General features: G+C 41.4%; 1 protein-coding gene across 1 annotated transcript in view; it reads right to left on the minus strand.

Moving 5' to 3' along the window:
- Nucleotides 1-26,446, minus strand: part of ATP8A2 (ATPase phospholipid transporting 8A2) — a 356,262-nt gene that overhangs the window by 35,927 nt on the left and 293,889 nt on the right. Inside the window, 1 exon segment of the mRNA XM_052812677.1 lies at nt 1,437-1,525. Coding sequence (XP_052668637.1) covers nt 1,437-1,525 — 89 coding nt within the window.

Here is a 26,446-nt window from a genome sequence, read left to right on the forward strand (position 1 = left end):
TAATTTTCAATTGGAGAAGTTTAATAAGTGTAACAAAAAACCCTCTAGTGTGCTAGACTATTAAATCATAGTTTGGCCTGAACAGAAATTATACATTATGATACATAGTTTTAATTTTAGCAGTGTAGCTTGTGAAAATTAAGCTGAGGAAGAAAATAGGAAAACATTTAAGAAGTACTTACTGATTGGTAGATTTGCCTACTACCAGTTTAATTTAGCTGTGCTATCAATCCCGTAGGAAGAAAAAAATATTCTTGGATATATGCATATGACCTGATTTATCCTTTTACGCCAGTGTTTGAAATGTGCCTGTGTTTGGGAAACTTCCTGCTTTTTTCAGTATTTTCTGCATATCTCTGTAAAGAAGATGGTGGACTCGGCAGTGTTAGGTTTACAGTTGGACTCGATCTTAAAGGTCTTTTCCAACCTAAATGATTCTAAGAACCTTCCTTGGCTGACCGACAGCTCATTCTTGGAGCAAAGTGTGACGTGTTACGATGCTTTCACTTTAAGCCTTTGTGACAAGTGACAAGCTAACCTATATTCCCTCTTCACTCCAGCTAGGATCTGCCTTTTTGCCCCAGAGTTGGAATGCCCTCAGTCCTCCTTGCACGAGGTTATTACATATTCATGTAATAAAACCACCTTGGTTGTAACACAGCTTTTGAAGGGAAAGGATGAAAGCTTTGGTGCTTAAAACACTTAAAAGCAAGCTGAACAAATCACCAGAAATGCTAAATGAAAACAATACTTCTGCATTTCAAACTGCAATGGTAGAGAAGGTAAGTAGCTTCTCTTTAAATCAAAATTCTTGAAATTGCTTGTCTTCCACAGTGCTTTGAAACCACAGAGTTTTGAGACAAGGGGATTGATTACACAGGCTTGTATTTCACAAGGGTTATTCCCCCTCTCTGGGCCTGAAAGGAATCATTAGGAGTTTACTTCAACCACAGAGCACAAGTATTGCTCTTCTCTCAGTTAAGTCTTGGAAGACCCACTGTTGAAGGAGAATCTCAAGAGCAGCTGACAAAAAGTGGGAGCATACTGGGTAATTATTAACATATTTACTTTTTACCTAACCTTAGTAAAATTGAACAAATTATGTGCTCCTTTTTAGGAACAGGAAATCTCTGATGTCTGATTTAAATTCACCTTTAACTAAAGGGTAGACAACACCAATAATCATAAGATGACACACCATTACTCAGGCAAGGCTGCCTCCTTCAGATTCATTCTTTCATTCTTTCCCATTGCTGGTTGCATTGGCAGGTGAGAAATGACTCCCGCTTCACTTTGCTCAGAGGCCTTCCAAACGAATATCACCATTTTGCATTCACTGAAAGGCTTCATAGTTCTTTACAGAAAAATACTGGACTGGATGACATGTGCATACAGAATAATTCCTATAACAACAAGAGGACTGGTTCAGGACTTACGCTGTCCATGCCACATCTTTAACAAGGCATGCAGTGGGCACAAGAAACAGGCCAAACCAGAAGTATCCACATCTCAAGACCATTCCAGCCTGTGAAGAAAACAAAGAAATAAATCATGAATATTTTCAAGCCATTACACTTAAGTGGTTGTTTACAAGGAAAAGGTAGAGTGATGGCATCAAACAGGTACTGCATCCATGATCTGAGTGATGTTGAAATTTGGTGGTGGGGGGAAGTCTCATCAACTCTTAACAGAAGTTAGGCCTATAATTAACAAGCAGCAATAGCATTTCTCATTGCAATCATTCCTTATGATATCAAACTCCTTAGAAATTTTTAAAGAAATCAAGCGTTTTGACCAAATCCTCCACTGATATTAATTTGTGGATCCAGGCAGACACATTTTCACTCATGGAGAAGTGCACCTTAAGTATATTTAGCTTGTGCTTTTCACTATCTTTTTTGCCTTTTTCTTACTCTCTACCCACTGTTCTAGATCCCTGAGCAGCATCAAACTGACATGAAAAAAAATACATTTTGCACTAAAATGTTTCAGTCATATTCCACTTAAATACAGCACTTCCTGTTCAAACTACTGCTGCCTGAAACCCAGGGTGGGAAAGGTTCACTCCTGTCACACAAATGGCTTTTTTTACAAACAAAAAGCTCAAAGTGTATATTTGTGTTTTTCTCACTGTTGTAATGCTTGAAGAAAAAGCTCAGCACTATTTGAGAAGGAAGATATCTGGAAACCCTACAAGTCCCAGCACAGACACATAGTTATGGAACAAAATTGAAATATAGCACTACTTACAGAAATGCTATTTTAAGTCAGTGAGAATGGTGAGTAAGGTCTGGGTTTGCTACACGGAAGACTTGAGACGACCTCACCACCTCTTGCATGCACACACACACACAGTTCCCATGAGAACCATTTAAGTTCTCTAGTACATTAGAAACAGAAAAGATTTTTTTTTCTGTAACGACTTGCATGCAGCACACAACTACAACAGAGGCTGAAAGGTGTCAACAACATTTCCAGTGGCTAGCCATGTTTTGCTCTCTTGCCAATTATGGATACTGCCATGGCCCTTCCCCAAAACCTTTACTTCTCAGTATTTCGTATGCCACATACAATACACACACACACATCTACTGATGTTCATGTGTGATGTCGCCGCAGGCAGGGAGGCCTATACCCGTGGACACCGAACTAACGCAGCTGTCTGATCAGGGTAACACAGGCTTGGCTGGCTCAGCTGTGCCTCACTGCTGGGGCACACGAGAGAGCAGCAGCCTGCAACGCTGAAGTGTCAGGGCATTTTACAGGCAAACACGAAGTGGAGCTGCAGAACATTGAACCGAACAAAACGTCTACTAGCCTTTGAAATACACTGAGAGAAAACAAAATCTGTAATTATACCCTTTGAAAGACAAAGGTGGTTGATCACAACAGAAGGAACTTCCACCACTCACTACAGCAAAGCTTTAACACTGAGAAAAGCCATCACATTGCATTGCCAGGACATTCACCAGCAGCACCCAGCATCATCTCCCAGTGTTGATCTCTGTTTAAAGTTGTCCACCTCACAACTCGAGTTATATTTAGCAGCAGCTTGCCCTTGGATTGCCAAGTAGTGAGTATTTCCAAAGGCGTTCTTCACTTTTGAATGTTAAATCCTCCATGCCATTGCTAGACTGGCAGATCAGCGGTAAATCTTGTGCTGAAACCGAGAGCAATCTAGACTGTGCTAAAACATTTGTAGACACTTTGCTACCCACACAGACAGTAAGCAAACACATTACAGTCCCAGAATCAGCTCTCCGTTACTTGTGAGCCCTCATGCCTGCTTTCACATGAGAATGCCAGAAGAATAAGGGAAGTTTTGATTTATGCTTATTTAAGGAAAAGGATGTACAGGAATAAGAGAGAAACCATAACTTTATTGTTAGCCAAAGAGCTGACCTGTAATAACACAGTGGCAAAGCATAATGAGATTTATCCTCTTGCTTTGCTTTTCTTTGGCTGTGACCCTGCCAGTGCTAGCAGTCTAATCTCATCAGCATTTCCACTCACCATCCTTCCATTGCCTGTGCTAATAAAGGCTAAAAAAGGGCCGTAGTATTTTATATGCATTTTCTGCTATTTTGGCTTCAAATATTTTACGTTCCACTTCTTGCTTTTCTAGCTGAAAGCAACTCAACACACTTTCAAAGTGCAGAACAATCTGAGTATGTGTTCAGCAGCAGTTTAAATGCTGTTATTGTTGTTATAAATGTTGACATCTCAATCAACGGCTATGAATTCAGACATTTCACGTGTTGAGTTCGACACCAAAAAAATGTCAAGCCAAATACTTTTGGCCTGCAATTATGCATTTTACTCAAGTATTATTCTGTCCAAAACCTGCACCATAACAGTAAAACTATTCATGACATCTGAACCCTGTCACACACTCACTTTACAAGCAAGCCTTTTTCCACACAACCCTCTCCAAGATTTTACTCCACTTTACTCCATACTCACCTGGACGGTTTCTTCCCTGCACATCTCTAGTTTCCTCTTGGAGCTATATGACTGCTATGCTGCATGACAGTGAACTGGTTTGTCTTGCACACACAGCTCTGCCTCTGAACTCTGCCTCCTCTCCAGCAGGGTTACACCATCTGCTCACAGGACAGGAGCTCCTCAGCAGAGGATTCACTGGAAACCACCTAACACATTCTGGGCACATCCATAGGCAGCATTTTTAGGATATTCTCCAACTTGTGGGAAAGAGGGCTGGGTTACGAACAGAAGCTATAGTAAGAACACCTATATGTCGCAACGAAGCCTTCCTCAGGCTTCACAGCTGTTGCTGTGCTCCATTCCAGTTGTTCAGCTATTCATGAGAGCAACGAAGACAGTACTGCAATACATCTTCAGCGAAACACGGCACTTCCAGACGCAGTCCCAATGAATAACACCCTTCAGCTATCAGTTATCTCCACCAGATAAGAAAAGCAGAGCTACTAAACAGGAACCACCACCGTTGTTTTTTTTTTTTTCTTTTTTAGAAGGTCACAGGGAGAAGGAGGAGAAATTGTTTTTTAAACAAATTCAAAATTTGACCAGCTCTGTCATCACACAGGCCCCACAATATGCAACTAAGTCATTTTTATTCTGTCTACTGATGTAAACATTAGTGACTAGCACATCCAAAGCCAACTACCAGAAACCATTCATCACCTGGCACCCCCAAGAAAACCCTTGAGACTAATGGAAGTCCTCCTGCTGAAGATACTGCAGCTTAAACTGCTGCCATTAGTAGACTGTCTTCCAAGCACTGTGGAGGCTGCCACAGTAAAATAGCTCATTTTAGAGCAGAGATAACATTTGTTGAAACGGAAGAATGGGAACAAGAAAAGAAAGAAAAAGCTTCGCTCCAGTTATTTCAACTGAGGAGCAATTTAGGTCCCAATACCTTTAACCTCTTGTAAACTGGTTTTGTAAGGGTGGGTACTTTCTTTTTTCCTTTGAAACACAGCAAAAAAAGCGATAGTACTGGCCAGTCAGAATGACTAGGAAAATCTGCTCTGCAGTATTATTTTAGAAAGCCTACGTTAAGGATTTTGGGGGTTTGTTCGGGGGTTTTTTGTTGTTTGTTTTAAATCAAGGAAATGCTCTACACAAGCATATCAAACAGGGAATAGGTTGTTTAAAAAAAATAATTTTAAATTGCAATATGGAATACATTTCAAACTCTTTTCTCCATTTTACTATTCTTTCTTAGTATGCAAATAAGCATCATTCATAGTTTTCCTTTTCCACCGTGGTGGGTGGACCCTGGCTAGATGCCAGGTGCCCACCAAAGCCGCTCTATCACTCCCCCCAAGCTGACCAGGGGAGAGAATATATAACAAAAGGCTCGTGGGTCGAGATAAGGACAGGGAGAGATCACTCACCAATTGCTGTCACGGGCAACACAGACTTGACTTGGAGAAATCAGTTCAATTTATTACCAGTCAAATCAGAGTAGAATAAGGAGAAAATAAAAACTAGATCTTAAAAACACCTTCTCCCCACCCCTCCCTCCTTCCTGGCTCAACTCCACTCCTGGTTCTCCCTACCTCATCCCCACAGCACTGCAGGGGGACTGGGATGGGGGTTACAGCCAGTTCATCACACGTTGTCTCTGCCACTTCTTCCGTCTCAGGAGCAGGACTCATCACTTTTCCCCTGCTCCAGCGTGGGGTCCCTCCAATGGCACACAGTCCTCCATGAACTTCTCCAACATGTGTCCTTCCCACAGGCTGCAGTTCTTCATGAACTGCTCCAGCATGGGTCCCCCGTGGGGTCACCAGTCCTGCCAGAAAACCTGCTCCGTGGGCTCTTCTCTCCATGGGGCCACAGGTCCTGCCAGGAGCCTGCTCCAGCGTGGGCTTCCCACGGGGTCACAGCCTCCTTCGGGAACCCACCTGCTCCGGCGTGGGGTCCTCCCCGGGCTGCAGGTGGAGATCTGCTCCACCGTGGACCTCCATGGACTGCAGGGGGACAGCCTGCCTCACCAGGGTCTTCCCCACGGGCTGCAGGGGAATCTCTGCTCCGGCGCCTGGAGCATCTCCTCCCCCTCCTTCTTCACTGACCTGGGGGTCTGCAGGGCTGTTTCTCTCACATCTTCTCACTCCTCTCTCCAGCTGAAGTTGCCCAATGGCACAGGTTTTTTTCCCCCTTCTTAAATCTGTTATCCCACAGGTGCTACCACCGTCACTGATGGGCTCAGCCTTGGCCAGCAGCAGGTCCATCTTGCAGCCAGCTGGCATTGGCTCTGTCGGACATAGGGGAAGCTTCTAGCAGCTTCTCACAGAAGCCACCCCTGTAGTGCCCCTGTGACCAAAACCTGGCCACAGAAACCCAATACATCCACCAATAGGTGGTGCCACTATTTTCAACAACAACTTCTAAGGAGAACAACAAGGCCAGAAGTGCCCAGGGATGGGAAGTCAGATATCCAGACTGTTTTCGTATTCTTATCACATCATGGTTAGACAACAACTGGGGACCAGTAAGTGATTCAGACAAACCAAACAAGGGTCTCAATCATCTTTGATCATTCAAGAAAAGTGAGACAAAATTTAAATTAATATTCTGAATAATAAAAACTTTTTATTACTTCATTTCCTCATATACCCATGCATCCTAACTCTGATAAAAAAAAAAGGACAGCAGAAGCATAAGATCACAATGAAAACAGCTAGCATTGTATTTACAGTGTGACAAAAATTATTACTGGAAGCGTGTCTGGATCCTGATCATAGCTCTCTCCACAAGACATGGATAAGGACCCAATAAGCTGCTAAATTATGGTTTCACACTTATTCAGATTCCAGCTTTATACACTAGGGATCCAAGTCCAACCTGCAGTCAGGTGATCAGTCAGATCACTTTGGTCCCCACCAGTCAAACATGGATGATGGCATGGCACTGCCTTTGGCAGCACTTGCGAAAGGAGGAGAAAGGAAGAAGATGGCCATGTGATTATTGTGAGGGTTTCACATAAGATAACAGCACAAGAAAAGTTCACTGCCCTCACTGAGATACTATTGTCTAGACATCTGTGACACTGAATGATCCAGCTGATGAGAGACGCGTGGCTGGAGACGCAAACGCAACTCTAGGAGCCTTGGCCCTGCTGCTCCATCTGCATTGCCTCAATAAACAAAGCAGAATGCCGTGCATCACCAGCAGGCAGTTAACCCCACCTTAAGGTAGTCAACTGAGATGCACTAGGTAGACATCTCTGCCAGTACCTCTCCTCCACCAGTTCTAGACCAGTGACTTGGTCTGAGCACATCGCTTGAGAAGGGCTAAAGCTGGGGCAGGGGAATCCCAGATGGTCACTTTGCTCCCATCCCACGTTAGGCAAGTCACTTAGAAGCATGTTTGTTATTCAGTCAATGAGGATAGTTGTCTTCAAAGCCTGCCTCAGCCCACCACTCTGAAGTGCTACTCCTAGGGTCTCAGTCTCAGCCATTTTCCCACCAATGACAGGGTGCTGCTAGCTTGGGCAAACAATTCCATCCCATTTGTCTTGAAGTCCCAGTGCCTCACCTGATGGCATGGTGTATGGACAAATATATCATTCTTCATGAGAAGCTCAGGCATTAACACTGGGACACATCACAGCAATGTTCCTACTTTACTCTGCAAAGTCCCAGATTCCTGGGAAAGATTGCCTTTCATTTGCTCTGCAGCAATAGGGCTGATTCAGAAACTGCTTTAAAGGTCTAGGAAATATTTTCAGTAGAAAGTTAAACACACTCTACGCCAATCTTGAAATTGTTGCACTTTTAGTGATGTCGCAGCTTAGACATCTTTGCTGCAGGGTTTTTTTTTTTTATGCTTTGCATGAGTAAATTTGAAGCCTAACTTCAGTAGGAAGAAGAACAGATTCCATGTATGAAAAAACTATCTCAGATTACGAACCACATCACAGTGCAAACTCCTCTGCAAATATCTGATGCATTTAAACAGTTTGCAGACCATTACCCAGCCCTGTTTTCCTTCAGAGAACTGCACCGTGCACTCTCTGCCTGTTCTGAGTCCTATTAAGACCGAATGTTTCAGTGCCAGCGCTGAGTGGTTTTCTTCTTTCAAAAGACCTGGAATTTTAAACTTGAAAGGGCAAAAATATTAAATCCTTATCAACCAAGTTGCTGAATAGATCTTTAAGGTGACATAGAACTTGCCACATACTAACACTGCAAGCACATGCCATGCAACAACTGGAAGACTTTGTGTCATATAGCAATCTATTTTTCATAATTTATTCTGAAGGCATCAACTAGAAATGGCTTTCTCCCACTTTAGATGATAAAACAGCATTTGTTAGATTCAGTCAAAACCTCCTACTATTTCTATTAGCTTATGTGGAATGATCAGTATCTCCACCCCATGCTGCTATATTGTACAAAATACAGAAATTCTGTTATACTTACTGTCTTATACAAGATCCTTAAAGTGCTACAAATATCAGACCTACCTTAAAGACTACATATATTAAAACCCAAGTGCAGAGAGATGACAGGGTTTGCTCACGGTCACACAAATCAATTGCAGAGCTGGGCAGATTGCCCAAGTCCTTCAATTAAATCACACTACACAGAGACTGAGCCTACTGGAGCTCGAGTATGAAATATAATCAATATCCTAGAATGCAGTCTCAAGGATTTTCCCTGCGCACATTGGAACATAATCTAGCCTCAACATGAGTCGGTGCTTAAGAACTTTTTTCCCCCCAATATAACTGTAGCCAGCTCCAGGCTGGACAGATTTACTAGACTCGGGGCTGACAGGTGTGATCAACAGATTTACCAGGTCCCTCTTCAACAAGCATCTTGGCTGGAAACGTGCCTAAAGAATAACCCCTTTGGGTTAGTGGCAAAGTGTTAAAAAATGAGGCAAAAGAATTTGTTTTCCCCTCCTGCTTACACCACTGGGAGTCAGGAGTACCTCAAATGAAATCAGCAGAGCTCTACCACTGAAAGGTTGGCTGGATATTTCCATGTCTGAAATAAAGATGTGCAATGTTTTCCATAATGTAAGAGTTTTCATTCTAAAATGACTCAGATGAAAACAATGACCTCACTGGCTGGCTGGATTTAACACTGACACATTGGTCCAGTCTCAAACCTATTTCCTCCCTCTTCCAGTCTCCACTCATACAGCCATATCCCCTTGAGAGCAGTAAAAGGAGGAAAGAGAAAATCAGATACCTCACTCAGATATTTTACCCCTTTTCCTTAATTTTGCCAGTCATACTCAAAACCATATGGAAGTCTAGAGTAGGAAGTCTATACACTGTCCAGCTTCCACGACATAGTTATCAAGCTTATAGGTAATTTTATTGTAATAGCTGGATATAAATGTAGGGAGGTATGACAGGAGAAGTACTTTGAGCAAAAAGAAAAATGCCAACACAATATCACAAAGGCATATATTCAGCATTCCTAGTAAAGCCCAAGATATTTTGAGATATAGGTCTCAGGCAAGCAGCTTTTCATTAAAGAAGTTGCTAGTTACAAGGGTTAAAAGAAAGCATGAGAACACAAACTAAAGTACAGAAAACCCAGAAAAACATAATGGCAACTCAAAAAAGACAAATCACTTGCTTGAAGTTCTGTCATGGCTAGAAAATTCCAAGAATTAGCAATACAAAGCTACAAAACCAAAAATCAGTATCTTCAAGGAGGAAAAAAACCCCAACACGCCCCCCCCCCCCTTCACATACACTGCCATGATTTTGGAGAAACGAGTTAGATCTATAACACCATAGGAGCACAGTGAAATCCTCAGATCTTCTACTCCCTTTTATTTTCTTGTTAGGAACTATTTTTCCATAATGGAGGAATACAACAAGTTAGCAACCTATTTTTATTCTATTTCTTAATGTAATTTACAGAAATTAAGATTTGATACATAAATGAATATATCATTGGCCAAATAGGTCTCAAAAGGTGTTAATAAGCTGTCTTTTGCTAACTAAAAATATATTCTACATATACAGCCTTGCCTAAGAAAAAAATTACTGTATCTCATTACTTAATTAGTATACAACACTACCAATTAAACAAGGAGCCTGCCCATGTTACTCTCCATTATTACTTTGATAGCGGAGAATTAAGAAAATTAATCAGATGGTGTTTTAATTTGATTTTATGCTCCACTGGCAGTGTAAACTCTGATGCAGTTTCATGCAGCCTATCATTTCTTTTTCATTATTGGTTACATTAAGCTCAACAAAAAATGTAAATGAATGTTTCTTCAAAGTCATTTGGAGAAGACTGTTAGTTAAAAATTGGTAGTAAAATCATGCTCCATGTGAATGGATGTAAGTGGACTCCTGAAATTTTATTAGAAAGCACAGATCTCATTAACCAAAGAAGCTTCTGAAAGTGGGTAAAATATCTCAATAAATCTTTACGTAAATGGCACCAAGCACTAATTATTCTCCCTGGTTGAAAAAACATAAAAATATCATTCTGTATTAGTCTGAGCTCCCCCAGCACAAATTAAAATTACTGAATAAAAGTAATTCCTTCCTTAACACGTGTTCTTGTGGACCATGAACACCTTGAAAAAACTGATGTAGAGGACGCTGTTGATGGCATCCAACATTTATTTTTCCTCACATGAGCAAGGCTTGATACTACTTCTGAATCATAAGATAGTTTGAGTTTTCTGAGATATGTCCAATTAGATGGTTGTGTAACGCAATATAATCTTCTTTTATATTTCAGTTTATGATGAACTCACACTTGAGGATGTGGAAGAGTAGGCCCGTGCATAGCTACCTGCTGATGGGTGGTGACCTGCCCTGGTGCTGTAACTTCACTGAGCCCAAGTAAAATCTGTATGAAAGTGTGCTGCTCGGTATGAAAGCAAAGTCACCCCTATAGACATTTTTTTAGAATCTTTACTTTTCCTCTCCTTCGCCCTCAAACTAAACCAACACAGGCATGAATAGAAAGAGCAAAGTAAATCTGAAACAGTAACTTCCATAGACCTGACAATGAAACAGTTTGTCTTGTTCACTGTTTCATGCACTTCAGTATAAACTTCTACTCTGCATATAAAAAGAAATTTATACTTTACATTATGTTTTTCCTTTTGAAGTCATGTTCAGCATGTAACCACTCTTGTTTGGTGCCTATAACTTTTTCTGTGCAGGTTTTAATAGTAACCACTCTTGTATAGTAGCTGCCCTTATTTAATAACTGCCTTTATCATAAAAGCTGCGGGGGAAAAAAATTAAATTTTACAGAACCCACCTTTGAATTTAAAACTCCAAGGGAGTAATTATGTTTAGCAGAAGCCGTTCCTTGCCAGTGAAGATGTAAGATATTTGTACAACCTGCCAAGTTACACCTACAAAGAGTCAGAACCTTTGAATTTCCTGGCTTTGTGTGTTGAAATTTTCCAACTGTGCTACTGCTACAACACTGGCTTCCTCACATAAAACACATTTGTTTCAAGATACTCCCTCCTCCCCAGTATTACCAAAGTAGCATCCCTAAGTAAAAAGGTGCTCTACCAAGAGCAGAAAGATCACTTTCAGGAACTCTGGTCTAATTCCACCTCTGTCATGGTTTCATGGTATGCATTTGGGCATGTGTCCTAATCTCAAAGAAAACACAGAAAATATAGTCAGGCTCACCGGAGTGTTTTGAAAATAATTTTTTAAACAACTGTGTAAGTAGTATATTGAAAAATAGCTTTTTTTATATTAGTATCAAATAACACTTCCCCCACCTCACATGATTGTTTTGCTAACTTTTTAAAAATCACCTTTGAAGTCTGCATTTATTCCTTTTCTATTTGTTATGCCACTGAGTGTATCTTTGTGCTAAGCATTTTTGTGCTTTCATAGACCATCTTAAGAGAGCAGATTAAAAAAGAAAACATGAACCACATTAACTAAGCTACACTATTAAATATTTCAGGTAAGTATAATTAGGTATCTATCCACTCGCCTGAGCCATCTAAACAATTTTGTCTTCTGATTGAAGCTGCTGACCAAAACTCAAGTTCCACAGCACAGATAAAGATCTGGAATGGCCAGTGACAAAACTTTCATCGATATTAATTCAAATTAGATTCTGCACATTGTCCCCACATCTGGCAAATTAAGTTGACTTTAGCAAGACTGCTGCTCTCCAGCGCCCTGATCTAGCAACTTAGATGGGGCATGCAGACACCTATGCTTGCAGGCAGCTTGTCAGAAAGTACAGTGACTCTACACATGTTTTGCTGCTTGCAGTAGAGCTACAGCATTAAAACCCACAACTGGAAAGCACTGTGGTTTTTTTATATTTTAACTTATTTCCTGATATGATTTGAGATTAAATTTACCAGGATAACACTATTCTTTGTGTCTTACATCTTGCAGATTCCTCAATAGCTCAAAAATTCCAGAAAATGGCTGATAACCATACAGCACGAATTAGATCTAGTAACTGCAATGCTCAGAGAAGTAAATCTCTTTCCAGTTTTTCAAATTGGGGTATAGGCTTATAAATCAATGAGCAGGCTGATTTCTTACTGAAGTCAATAGCAGCTGAAAGTACATCACTTCCATAGAGAAGGCTCTGCGTTCTGCAAAACTATGTCCTGTAAAGTCAGTGCTATAGATCTTTATCCGTTCTTAACCTATTATAGCAATGGTTGACTTGCATCAGGTAACAGTCATTACTTCCCCACACTATATTTCTCCAGGAAGAGTAGTTTACTAGCTCAGTCACTACATAATCACCTGGGATTTTATCTGCACTCAAAGGTTATGTTCTTAAAGCATATTCTGAATGCAGTTAGCTCAAAGTTTTCTTTACTGTCACACTGTCTCTCTTGAAGGCCCTGAAGATGTCAGGTTATTTTAGCATGACTGCAGTTCAACTCAGGTCAATGGAGTCTTACCACAAATGGGTACTTTCCCCCATAAAATCTTGGTTCTTTCCTTCATTTTCATTCCCAGAGTGATTTATTTCATTGCTTGAGCACATATGACCTCTTCATACAGCTGCCATGTCTTTGTGCCTTGTACTATCATGTACAAAGCACATCTGCAATGATTCCCACGCAGCCTCTTGCCAAACCCTACAGATACACCCTGTCTGTCCCTTCTTCCTTTCACCCTTTACTGAAATCTTCATAACAGCAGCACAATATAGCAGCGATTTACATAAATTCTCTTTTCCACATCACATTGCAAATCACAGCTACAGATGCCCGCTCGGAATCTATAAATAAATGAATTGCAGCCAAAAGTTAGCTTCCTGGCCCACAGATATGCCTGACAAGCGTGACGGGTATGTGGTGCAATATTTGATGTCTGTAGGGGACACTAGTGCCACGGCAGATCTTCTGCACCACTCAGTCTTGGTCACCTTGTGCCACCCCCGTTTCTCCATAGATGGCTAATTTCTGAGTATATGACATTCAAAACACAAGAGCGAGAGACATACCTAACAGCTGAAGACAGGTAGTCCTGCAGGAAACGTTCTCTTAATCATAAAACATCGACAAAATGACCACAAGCGCTAGTCCAAGGTGAGGAGGCTCTCCTGGCCGCCTAGCCGCCTCTCCTGCCTCCACAGCCCTTCCCGGCAAGGCAGACCAGGCAGCCTTTCCGCCTGCAGCGTGCGAGGTAGCGCTATTTTTAGGAGACCCATATTGCCCGCTCCTTCGTTGGGAAGAACACTGTACAAGTACGATACCGTTTGGTGCACTAACTTCATTTTATCGTATTGATTTATGCCTTCCCTTTAATTAAAAGGTACCAAGAAAACATTTGTTTTTGATTCGGATACTCAATCCCACCGAGACCCATTTTCAGCCGGCTCCTCAGCGCAGGTCCAGCAGGCCCTGTCTGCGTCTCCACAATGAATTACTTCCGTGAACGCGCAGGCCGAAAGCTTCCCTGAATCCTTCCCCCTAATCCCCGACATCTGTTCTGCGTCCAGGCCGGGCTGCTGGGGACCCGCCAGCGCCTGCTGTCAGCATGGCCGCAGATGAGCAAACACACCAGCGCCCGTGTCAGGCCGCCGTGTGATTTCAGCTGAGAACTCCGGACATGGAGCACGGTTCTCATCTGAAGCATTCGTAATGTCGAGGAAACACCTGTTAAGAAACTATCCAAAATAAATTTACCGTGAGTCTTTTAAGAAAGAGAAAAAACATGATTGACAGCAGCAGTACGAGATCCGACAGCAGCAGGATTCAAAGCCCCATTACAAACCCTGACCAATTAAATACATGAACGGCACCATTTTTCATTTCAGGGTAACAGTTACTAGTTCATTTCTCATCTTCCGCTTAAAATAGATGCTCTTCACACTGAAAGACTGAAGTTTGACCTATTTTGACCGGGTTTATTTTCTTCTATGTGCAAAAATCCTACAATGCCATGTTGTGTGTAGTTTTAAAAGAAACGCTCCCGTACAGTTACTCTTTAAAATCATGTCAGCAGCATATCATCATGAACAGTTTTAAAATAGTTTCTGCCTGGCTAGTGAAAATGGTGGACGGTGATATTCTGCTTAAAGCCTGCGAGGTACAGTAAACAAAAATCAGTAATTTGAGAATTAACGTTAAAATAGTAGAAGTATTGAGATTGTCCAAAGCCGTATCCATGACATCGGAAGCAAACCCCGAAGTCTTTCAAAGTCTTTTGAGTATCAGAGACAACTAGCATTTTTAAAAAGCTTGCCAGCAATCTTTTCACTTGAACCATTGTTTTCCCCCTTCAGGGACTCTGGAGGTTTACTTAGGCCAATGGTGGGGACCTTCCCCTCCCCCCTGTGTACACATCTGACCAGCGATCACACTGCAGGCCACTCACTAACGATTGTGGTATTTTTCAAGAACACTTAAGCGACTTTGGAGCATGGGTCACACCAACGTTCAAGTAGAACTAGATCAAATATTTGCAATATTTTGCATTTCCCAGTTTCTTTCTATCCAGGGCTCTCCAGCAAGAACTATGCTGCTTACTAATTTGAGCACTACACCATGCCTGTGAGGTAGGAAATTTTATTTCTCATACTGTAGGTATGGAAAACCAACCTTCGCAGCAATTAAGACAGCTTTCCCTACATTATGCAGCAGTTTTGGGCCAAAGGCAGGTGAAGCCAGCTCCACCAGCAGTTTTCTTGGGAGGCAGACTGCCAGAGGCACAAAGTGCCTGCAAGGAGGCACCCATCGCCCTGTTGCTGTGCCTACACCAGAGGAGAACAAGAAAAACTCTGGGCTTGTGTCGTGGTTTAACCCCAGATGGCAACTGAGCCCCACACAGCCTCTCTCTCGCTCCCTCCCAGGGGCATGGGTGAGAGAATCAGAAGAGTACAAGTGAGAAATCTCAAGGGTTGAGATAAAGACAGTTTACTATGTAAAGCAAAAGCCATGCACGCCAGCAAAGCAAACCAAGGAATTCATTCCCCACTTCCCATGGGCAGGCAGGTGTTCAGCCATCTCCAGGAAAGCAGGGCTCCATCACGCCTAACAGGGACTTGGGAAGACAAACGCCATCACTCTGAATGTCCTCCCTTCCTTCGTCTTCCCCCAGCTTTATATGCTGAGCATGACATCATATGGTCTGGAACATCCCTTGGGTCAGTTGGGGTCAGCTGTCCCGGCTGTGTCCCCTCCCAGCTTCTTGTACACCTCCAGCCTCCTCGCTGGTGGGGTGGGGGGAGAAGCAGCAAAGGCCTTGGCTCTGTGTAAGCACTACTCAGCAGTAGGGAAAACATCCCTGAATTATCAACACTGTTTCCAGCACAAATCCAAAACACAGCCCCATACTAGCTACTGTGAAGAATATTAACTCTATCCCAGCCAAAACCAGAAAAGCATGGCACAGTGGGCTGCACAATCAATCTCTTTGCCTGAGTCAAACAGACTTCCTCACCAAATAACCTCTGTTTATTCAGATTTCCAAATTCTGCTTGGTCCAGCTTGATTTGAGTTCATTATCAGAGCTTCAGAAATAAGGTACCACAGGGTAAGTGGGCAAGGTCCTTGCACAGGAGAGTAACAAGTTAGATAACACAAAGCCAGCAGGACTACAAACGCAGTATTCTTAATGGAGGGAGATCATATGGGGAGTTCTACAGACAGCTGTGCTATGATTTGTGCCAACCAAGATATTCATAGATGGTCTAGGAAAGGGGTGAATAGCAAGGCAACTGTTTGAGAGGATACTGTCTCCCTCAGCATATAAAATAATAAAAACCAAACAAAGAATGGCAAAAGGACTTGTCGTGTAATAAAATAAAATTCAATGTCTTTAAGTGAAAAGTGATAGACACGGGGAAAAGTGATAGTAGTAATAGTCAGCCGAAGGCCTAAGGATGCAATCCTGTTACCCAGCAGTCAAAAAAAAAAAAAGGGGGGGGGGGGGCAAATTGAGTGTTAGGACTTACTAGGAATGGGATAAAAGAAACCTGAGCATTTTGCTGCTATGAAACCCCCTGTGCTTCATCTACATGCTCCCTTCATTCCAAAACAAACACTGGAGAATTAGAAAAGGTTGAGAGAAAGGCAACAAAAATAATCAGAATATGACATAGCTTCACTATAAGTAATGACTAATGCAATAATGTTCCTTTTTAGGAACATGGAAAAGAGAAAGACTATATAAAGGCCTGTAAAGACAAGAACAGCAGAAAGCAGGTAAACAGAATTATCACTCCACTCTTCTTCCAGTACAAGGACTGGGGACACCAGATCAGACAGCCAGTGGCAGGTTTAAAACCAGTTAGAGATAATATGCTTTCACATATATAGCGTAGGATTCATGCAGGTTGTGGACCACAGAGCAATCACATTACTTGCAAACCTTAACTTGAACTTAAAATGACACTGCTTCCTGGAAGGAAAACCCATAGAGGTATAATAAATACAAAGGTATTGTTTCTGGGTGCTGAAATCCCTGGGCTGGTTAGAGCTGGGGATTACGCCACAGAAGTATCATTATATCCTTTTCTATTCTTATACTCTTCCTAATCATCTGCCACTGGGCATTGTCACAGCCAAGACAGTAGGTTAGATACCTATATTGGGATCAAATACTTGTTATTTAGATTGCATTAGCTGGAGGCTGCACATAAAGGAGATACTGAGAGCGCCAGGGAGAAAACATTTTTTTCTCTATCGTGAAATGAAATCAGTTGGGCAAGACTGAGAGGATACATAACAACGAGGGGCCCAATCCCCTTGACACTGCACCGACCCCTACCCATCTGCCTCATATCTCCCAGATCTCCCCTGCTTCCTCTACCTTCTAGAACCCACTCCTCAATTGCTCTCACATTAAATTTTGTAGTCTCATAATTTTGTGTTCATCTGTCAGGTGGCGACATTCAGTGAGACCCAGCCTGCTGGAAAGCCTGACTTGAGAAGATGAACAAAATGGATAGTTCTTTGGGACAGCCACCAGCCATTATCAGGGATGCTGGTTTCCAAAGACAGATGATGATAAAAAGCATCTGATCTGTTTCTTCTAACCCACTGAGCATGGATAAGGTCTTCTGCGTGGGTACCTAACAGACATTCCAGTGAATAACCCTGTTGTCTCAAAATGGTGACCAGGTGACATAATTACACACTACTCCTTTCTCCCTCACTCTCAGGTGGAAGAAACTAAGGACCTATGCACATAAGAGCTGGGATTTGACTAACTCCTCTCACAGCGAGCCAAGGTAGCCACCGGTCTCAGTGATACTTAAATCCATTCCAGGAGTTCCTCAAAGCTTTTCATTTTGCTTAACAGGCAACTAAACTAAACTGATGATAAAGCAATGTGCATTTCAATGAAGAAGTGAAAGAGAGAAAGATAACTCAATGCAAACACGCGTTATGTAAAGCTCCTTAAAAAACATTTTAGCAGAGGAAAACCAACACCAGAATGCCAGGCTCTAGGCTTCAGCTCCTTCAAAAGTGACAAGCTTTCAGCCCACAAAACCACATGTTGTGGCCAGCTTACGCCTTCCTATTAAACTTGCACTGCAAAGTGAGGCTTTGCAATCCCTCCCAGGGAACTATTCCCTTTTCAAAGGCACAGACATGAACACAGCTGCAGAGATACAGCGTTGGGTAAATACTCAGAAGAGTATCATGTATCACTTCCTCCTTACACACACACTTGCCAGCATGTCTGGGGCCAGCCTGATATGAAAAGGGGTGACTTGGAGCACATTGTGTGTCCCCAAATCAAAACCTGAAGTCCCCTTCCTCTCCTCCTTCGGAGACAGCCCCACAAACAGAGGAAGTGAAGGATGCTGAGAATCTGGGCTGTGCAGGAAAATGCTCACAAAACAAATCCCACAACCATACATAATTGAGTAATCCAGATTTTGGCTTACTCAGGTTTATGAGAACCAAAACAGCATTTTAAATGCTTATTTTTGCTTTCCTTCAAGTTTAATTAAGCTTGCCTTAGGCTCACAAGCCTATTGAATTTGAGACTTATTTTTAAGATAACTGACCTGGGGAATTTTCCTACCTGCTACTGCCCTTATGCCCCAAGTCCATTCACTCTCTTTTACTGTTTTACCACAGGCTTGACAGGAACATGGAAATCATAGCAGAAGAAAAGACTTTTTTTTTTTTTTTTTTTAAACTAGCCGATAAACATTAGCCACACCAAATAGTTTCAACCTCACTTGTAGACTCAAGGGGTCCTCCTGCAAGGCTCAAGATTAGGTGAGATAGGAGTCTTTACTTATAGGTTGTGCTCTCCTGTTTTCTCTCTCAGCTCTGAACCCAGGGCTTTCTGAAAGGGCTCCTGGCTCCCACAATAAGCTCATTTGCTACAGGCAGCAAAAGCATTATCAAAGACCTCATTACAGTCGTCAAAAGCTGGAGCTATTTTGCAACTGACAGGAAAAATGTGGGTTTGCAACACCAGCAAATACATCCAATAGCTTCTTGAGTCTCCAAACAGGCCAGGAATTTGCCAGGAAAAAGTAATCCAGAATATTTATGTTAAACCTCCCCCCTCCCTCTTCCAAAAAACCCTTAAGTCAGCAGGGAAGTATTGTTGAAGCAGAAAAGATTGCTAAACTCAGTATAGCAACAAGGTAGCACCACACTAATGAAGTCATTCTGCTTTTGCAGAGGCAAAAAGGATCATAAGCCTGTGCAGCAGGAAAAAAAAAAAACCCAAAGATACAAATATAGCTTTGAAGCCAAGTATTTCAAAGAGGAAAGAATCTAAAACTTTTTTTTGTGCTGTTATTACATTCCAGATCATTAATGAAACAATCCTACAGAAAAAAGTAAATATAAAGGCAGTGCAGTGTGGAAAAGAAGATATAGCTAAAGGAAGATTTAGAGCGCCAATTCCCTGTTAATGGTTCAGATTAATTCAGATGGGATAAGGTCATAAAGCTCTAGGGATTCACACATCCCTGCCTCAATTCAAGGCACTAATAACCAATCAGTATTTTAGATAAGACTCTATAAATATTTAAAATTTTTAATCTTTCGAGTGCCAAGAATAACATTTCCCATCATGTCTTTGCCTTTCCCACAGCAACAGTGATGAGATTTCTCATCTGGCATTGCTGGCACCAGCACAGCGTCAGGTGGTTTTAGTAGTGGCAGTCAATTAACTTAAAAAGTTACATCTAATTGATCCATTTCCTGCTCTGATAAACATTTGTAAACAAACACTTCTCTTCAAAGGAGAAGCTTTCTTCACAAATTAAAAAAGGAAAGGGGCCATCTGAATCATGCTAGACATGGCTGTGTCAGGGGTTTTATTATAAACACTATTTTTAGGGCTCTAAATGAGTGATGTGACATTAAATATAACGAGCCAAATTCTTCTCAATTTAACATGACAGTGGTGCTTCCTCACACAACCATCTCTGCTTTTTCTTTTTTTAACCTCTCCTATGTTACTGACAGCAGCGTGTGTGTATATTTACATTGTTTTGATTTTCCTAACCCATATTTAGCCTTTCTACTTTATGCTTATTTTTGGCACAGGAAGCTCCCTACTCCACTTCACTTATACTTTAGTCAGGTTCAGTGTCCGATTCCTGCATCTCAGCGGAACAACAAAAGCCAAATCACTTCTGTTTCTGTTTGTAATTCCCTTTACAGATAGACACCCACCCCCACCATTTTGATAAGCATGCATCTTGTGGTCCTTTTCCAAACCTTTCAAAATGTAGCCAGGAAAAAAATGCAGTGTAAACTTTAGGCTTTTATGCTGATTTGAAAGAGGCCACAACACACACAGTTACTTAGAGTATGTCAACTCCTCCACAACCTTTACTGAAAAGCCATGCTACCAGCTATAACTTCACCCTGCCCATTCCACCCCATCTGTAATTTTCTTTCCTTATCCACAGAACGGAAATTGTGATACAATGATCATGAAGATATTTGCTTGCCTCTAAATGATTTCTCATCCGATGATGAAACATGCTACAGAAATGCTCATTATTTTGCTACTACTATACTCTCCTCTGGCAGAAAGCCAGAAATTCTTAAATTTAGGGGATTAAAATTGCCACTGTCATTTCATTAGGAAAACCATTTGTTAAAGTGATTAGGAAATGATGGTCTATTGTATTTTTAATTTTGATATAGTCACAGACCTTAGTTCAGGAGTTCAAGCCTACTTTTATTAAAATGCACAATTTACACATCACTTGAGCAAAGAGATCAAGTGACTGATTTCTACACACTGTCAGCTGCTATGTCTGTTTTGTCAGATTCAGGGTGTTTCCACATCCAATTGCCCTGACTAATACGGTTACATTCTAAGACAGCTATTAGCATGCCAATAAAGTTCCTGAAAATGATTGTAGCACCATATATTGATTATGCATTTTCAGGAGTTAGATGCCTTCTGTTAATTTTCCAGTCTGGACATCCTGTGTTTTATCTGACACAGTTATGAAGACAGGAAACCAAGCCCAAATGTAAATTGGCAAACTAAACAATATAACCTGACCCCGTCTGCCATTTGGTAATCAAGTTCCAGGGCATGTTCATAGGAGCTAGGTGTTTCGCATAAGCCTGAAAAGACCATAGCCAAGCTATTTTACCAAGCAGCAAAAAAGCTGCATCTTATTTACTAACCTGAGAGCTGAAGTATGATAGTCCAGACCTAACACTGTCTGAAACTGCAAGTTCTAGACATTCAATGCTCCTAAGTCTGGAGAAGCAAAACAAAATAGCTGCTTGTGGAAGAAGTGATTCTCTGCCAAGTGGATTCCGAACAGCAGAATAAAGATAAAACTGGAGAGAGAGAGAGAGATACACACACACACAGAGCAACAGAATCAGTTATGAATCATAACTGGTCATCAGAAGAGAAAGCACTGAAAATAAGCAAAAAATAAATGAAAAGTTACAATAATTAGCAGACATCAATCAACTCCAGTAAAATAACCTAGTAACACGACTCAGTGCCTTTCGCTTGACTGACAGTCAAGTGCAAACGAGAGGACTCGCTGTCAGGTCAGAAGAAGGTAGGATAGATAGTATCATCACGTCATTACTACTACAATAGTAATGTTCCTTGGAAAACAAACAGGAAAGTGTAACATAGGGGAGCTCACATACTGAAAGGAACTGGCAAACAAAAGGGAAGCAAACCTGAAGCTCTCCAAGGCTACAACAAATATGAAATGTCCAGAAGACAGCTGCTTTAACCTCCTTTAGAGACATCACTGCTCTCAGTCCCTGGCAAAGCTTCTGCTGTTGAAAACGTTATCAGTCTTGAGTTCAGTCCCACTGACAGAATCCAGGTTTTCTTAACCTTTCCTTACTTGGGCCAAACTCCAGCGCTTGCTTAGATGTCAGCTTGACCCTGGTACGCTTCCTGGTTAGGCCTGTTTACAACACAATTATTAGTGTTGCATGGAAAGGCTCTAACAAGATCTAAATTAGCACATTCCAGCAGCAGAAGCTGATCAACTAAGTGTTCACGTGTTCAGCAAGTCTGACGTACCTGAAAGTAGGAGAACTCCCAAGAAACGGTTGCCTAGGGAAGCCAGACTGCCTAGACTCTTTTCTGCCATACTCACAGTTCAGCAATCTAAAAGCAAGATCCCCCTCTGACAGGTCTTTCTCCATAATGCCTCTCTTCATTGACGACATATGTCATTATTCCCCCAGGATGACCTTAACTCTTAAGAGCATTCAGAGAACAACAGCAACTTCACACATGTATGGGAATTAAAAGAGAAACATTTTCCACCTTTTTTTTTAAGTTATAAACGGAAAAACAAATACCTAACAGAACAGCCCTATTTTCAGCTAAGTGCATTATCCCCTTCTGACTCAAGACACCACAAGAACTTGTAGATCTTTTTCATCAAACCCACAAAGAATCCAGACCAAGAGATAAGACAGCCCAGCAATACTACTGTCAACACCAGAACATTTGAGAGAAATAAGGTGGAGATCTGAACCACGGAAGATTTTCGTATCTTTAGAAATCTTACTGACCCTGGCAGCCTCAAGACACCAAAGAGTTCACAGAACAGTAAGTACTATCCTCAATTCTTAGAAAGAGGTAATGCAGATATCAATGAGGGCTTTTAATGGATTATTCTTTAAATACATGAGGGCCAAAGGAGGTATATGTACAGGAAAATTAGGTCTGGAAATTCAGATTGAATAGAAAGAGGTAGACCTCTACAAATAAAAACCCAAGTGAGAATCAGTGCATGCATCTGAATCTGATGCAGGGGTACCATTAAGTTTGAGGGTCTATCTGGGCCACGTTCCAAGTCCATACAGGGACAAGACACGAATGCACAGATGACATTTCCTACATCGTAGTTTTCATGGAAAAGAAATGCTGGTGTGGGGGCTGAAATGGAGCCATAGCTTATTTCAACACATTCCTGATCTGGCCAGTCAGGGTTCCCTGCAGAGCACTCCCAAGAGTCTGTTGAGACACAGTCAGTGAAATCAAAGAATCGTGCAAAGTCACATGGCTGCATTCTGTTCACACTGCCATACCTCTTGCTGTTCTAATTCATGGATCACCACTTCAGATTTTACACGACAGATACAGTGAGACTGAACAATTTCCTAATGTAGGATTAAAATTAATTTGGATGCTGTTAAGGCAGAAAATATGTTCTATTTTGACTGTAATGATAAAGACTGAAATTTAAAAACACTGCCTAGAATACATTGAAGAATTACAGTATGGAAAAGTAATTAATCTTAGTAACCCAGAGGGGAAAAAAAATAAAAGGAAACAATAAAGGAAATTAACACAGGCAATCAAATAACTGGAAGTGCTGCATAAAAGAACTGGTCTAGAAGGATATTTATAAATTACTCCCCTTACTCAGAGGGCAACTAAATACCATGCTTCTGAAAGAAATGAAAGAGCAGTCAGATGCTGAAACAGATGTATTATGAAGAGAGCTAAAACTAATAAATTCCTCATCTACAGCTTAATGGAACAGAAGGAAGTGAATTACAAGTATTAAAAATGCAACACCGGAAGTTCAGTATAAAAGCCAGAGAAACTGCTGGATATAACTGGACAGCAGGGCTGAGGGAGTTCCAGGCAAGCCTGGATGCTTCCTGGTACAAAGATCCTGTGGAGAGATATCAGTGAGGCTAAGAGCCCACAGAGCTTGGAAAGGCCAACAGAGGAAGAGGGGTCACAGAGGCAATTAAACTAATGCAAACACAAAAAGCCCCAAGACCACACAGGTTTGCAGCACAGCTTTATAGTAGAAGACCCGGCATACAAGGTACACAATCTTTACCCACTCTATCTGACACATCTACGAAGTACAGAGGTTCCCAAAACCAAAAGCGAGGCCAGTCTAGCAGTGCACAAATAAACAGACTGTTATGAGTCTTGCACAGGCCAATCCTGTCTCTGAGGGGAAGAAAAAAAAGAGTCAAAAAAAAAAAAAAAAGTCCTCCCCAGAAGAACAATAACCATCCTTCCTCAGTCTACAGTTTAAGTAAAGAGGCTTCCTCTGGAACAAACCATTGAGGCTCAGGCAAGCACAGCCAGGAGCTACATAAGCACAGACACGAAGTGGTAGCAAAGTACATGTAGGATGGAACTAAACGTACTAACACATCCAGTCTACTTCCAGACTGGTACTGGCTTCTAACCACGTTTAGCTGTTGAACTCACAGCTGCTCTCCCCAGTTGTACATACATACAGTAAATGAGGTCATTGCACAAATCACAGTAATGACAATATGTGGTTGCTATCTGTCAAAGGCTTCTTGATGCTTACAGATTGACCTTTTCTGAAAAACTCTGTTCTTGAAGATGGGGTGTAGAAGCAACACAAAGATTTGCGTAAGCATACTAGACGCCCACTAGTATGGGCGTCCACTCCATCCCCCAAAATTAGCAGAGTGAACTCCACAATAGTTCAACTACAAAGATGAGGAAGACACAGATGTCCCTGACTTCCTCTTTTGTTATTCACCTTAAATGAATTCCTGTTAAAAAAAAAACCAAACAAAACAAGAACCCACCCCCCAAAAACACCCAGTCCCAATGTAACAGAATGTATGACTAATGAGATAGAACATGAGCTTGAGCTCTATTCACATATGATAGTCATGTTAAGCATCTTCTCTAACTTGTATTACAAAGAACATGGATGAATTTTAGTAACACATTAAACTGTAAGGTTTCCAGTTCTACTATAATTTTACATACAAGGCTGAAAGAATCTGTAATTAAACAGCTCCAAGACAGACTAGAGTTTGTGTGGTCTGAACTATCAAGTACGTACTGCTCCTAGCCTCAGTAAGCTACATGAAATTAGTTTTCCTCTCACTATTTTGAGAAGATCTGTAGGATTACAAAAAGCCTATGTTTTTCTTGGCTACGCGCTACAGTAGTAGTTAAAGCAAAAGGATTGCTAAAAATTGCTCTTCAGATTTGGTATGTACCAACACAGCTACCAAAAAGCAATCTAGACATTGCTCAAAATGGAATAGTCAGATTCTGCTCTAACAGCAAATAAACTAAGAATGATTATGGCTCCTGATAGCTTCCTCTGGAAAAACAGGATAACAATACGTACCAAAAGGTGACTGGCTGGCACAACTTTGATTACTACCTCCTGGGAATCTTGTTGACCATGAGTTTTGGAGCAGAGGTTGAACAAGAGGATATTACATACAAATGTATTTCATTGTTTATTCCATTGCCAAGTATCTGAGTTGATGCAAAAAAGGAATTACCAGGGAAATACACATCCTTCACATGTGGGACTCGTTATAAAGAAGAGACATCTCTTGGGTCTACCAAATCCAGAAGACCTCAGCTCTTGTCATCACACTAGTTGGGCATGTAACGCACAGGAGAAAGAGTGTAGAACCCTAAATCAACTCTTCTGAAGCGGTAAAACATTAAAAATTAATACCAAAGATATCATAATATTAAAATGCCAAACTGGCCTATCTATAACTGAGAATTTATGACAGACTAATGGGCATTTCCAACTGGAAGCTATCTTGCTCGTCACTGAACTCACATGGGCAGCAAAGTGTCGTTTCAAATACACATTTAGGAAGCTTTCTCCAAGAGCTGCAAAGTGCTCTGCTCTGACTCCTGTGGCTCCTGGTGCACCACTTCATGTGCAGACAGTTCCTGTTTTTTTCAGTATGAAATTACTGTCAGTTTGTCACTTCATGAAAACATTTATTTCCACCTTCCAAAGCAATTTGGTTTTTTTTCCCCATCTCATTTTACTACTGCTACTATTACTGGAAAGCTGTCCTGGAACTTCCCCACCCTAAAAAGCAGCTCTTCACAGGTACTCTTCAGCTGAACTTTATACAGGGCTTGTTTAGATTCCTTTGCATCAACACCAACCTTTAGCATTAATAACGTTTCCTTATTTGGTGCTGCATCTCCAGATACATATTTTTTAAGTAGAAGTAATAATAGTAGAACTATATTTTAAGTAGTATTCCTCCCCCCCCCCCCCCCCCCCATGTTGGCTTTCTTGCAAGGTACAAGGCAAATTCTTAACCTCTTCTGCCTTCCCAAAGAATTTGAGTAGTGACCCTTTGCAGCCTTTGAATTAACTTTTTTTTCATGAGACTGCCCAGAACCACAAACAGCATTACAAACTGAAAAATTTGATACTTTCTTCTGGAAAACTTTTTGCTCCAATTTTTCAAACTTCAGAGTTAACTGGATGATGACAGCATTGGATATGACATTTTCATTCAAAGGTGAGAGGCTTATTGGACAGTTTGTTTTATCATAAAGGAATTAATCTGTAGCAAAAGCAATCAAGTCCTTTGGTGGAAATCTACAGTTCCAAAAGCAGCTTTACTCCCTGTATTTCCCCCGTCATCTTGACTGAAAACCACCAAGAGCACTACTTTCACAGAAAGGTTAAGGAGAAAGCAAGTGGTGATGTTCAGAAGATGGGCACATCAGGGATATTAGCACTGGGTTAAGAGAAGGAGTAGTGAGGAAACATTTAGGGGCTCAGTA

Source organism: Harpia harpyja, chromosome 17 (genome assembly GCF_026419915.1).
Source record: "Harpia harpyja isolate bHarHar1 chromosome 17, bHarHar1 primary haplotype, whole genome shotgun sequence".
Classification (NCBI taxonomy): Eukaryota; Metazoa; Chordata; class Aves; order Accipitriformes; family Accipitridae; genus Harpia; species Harpia harpyja.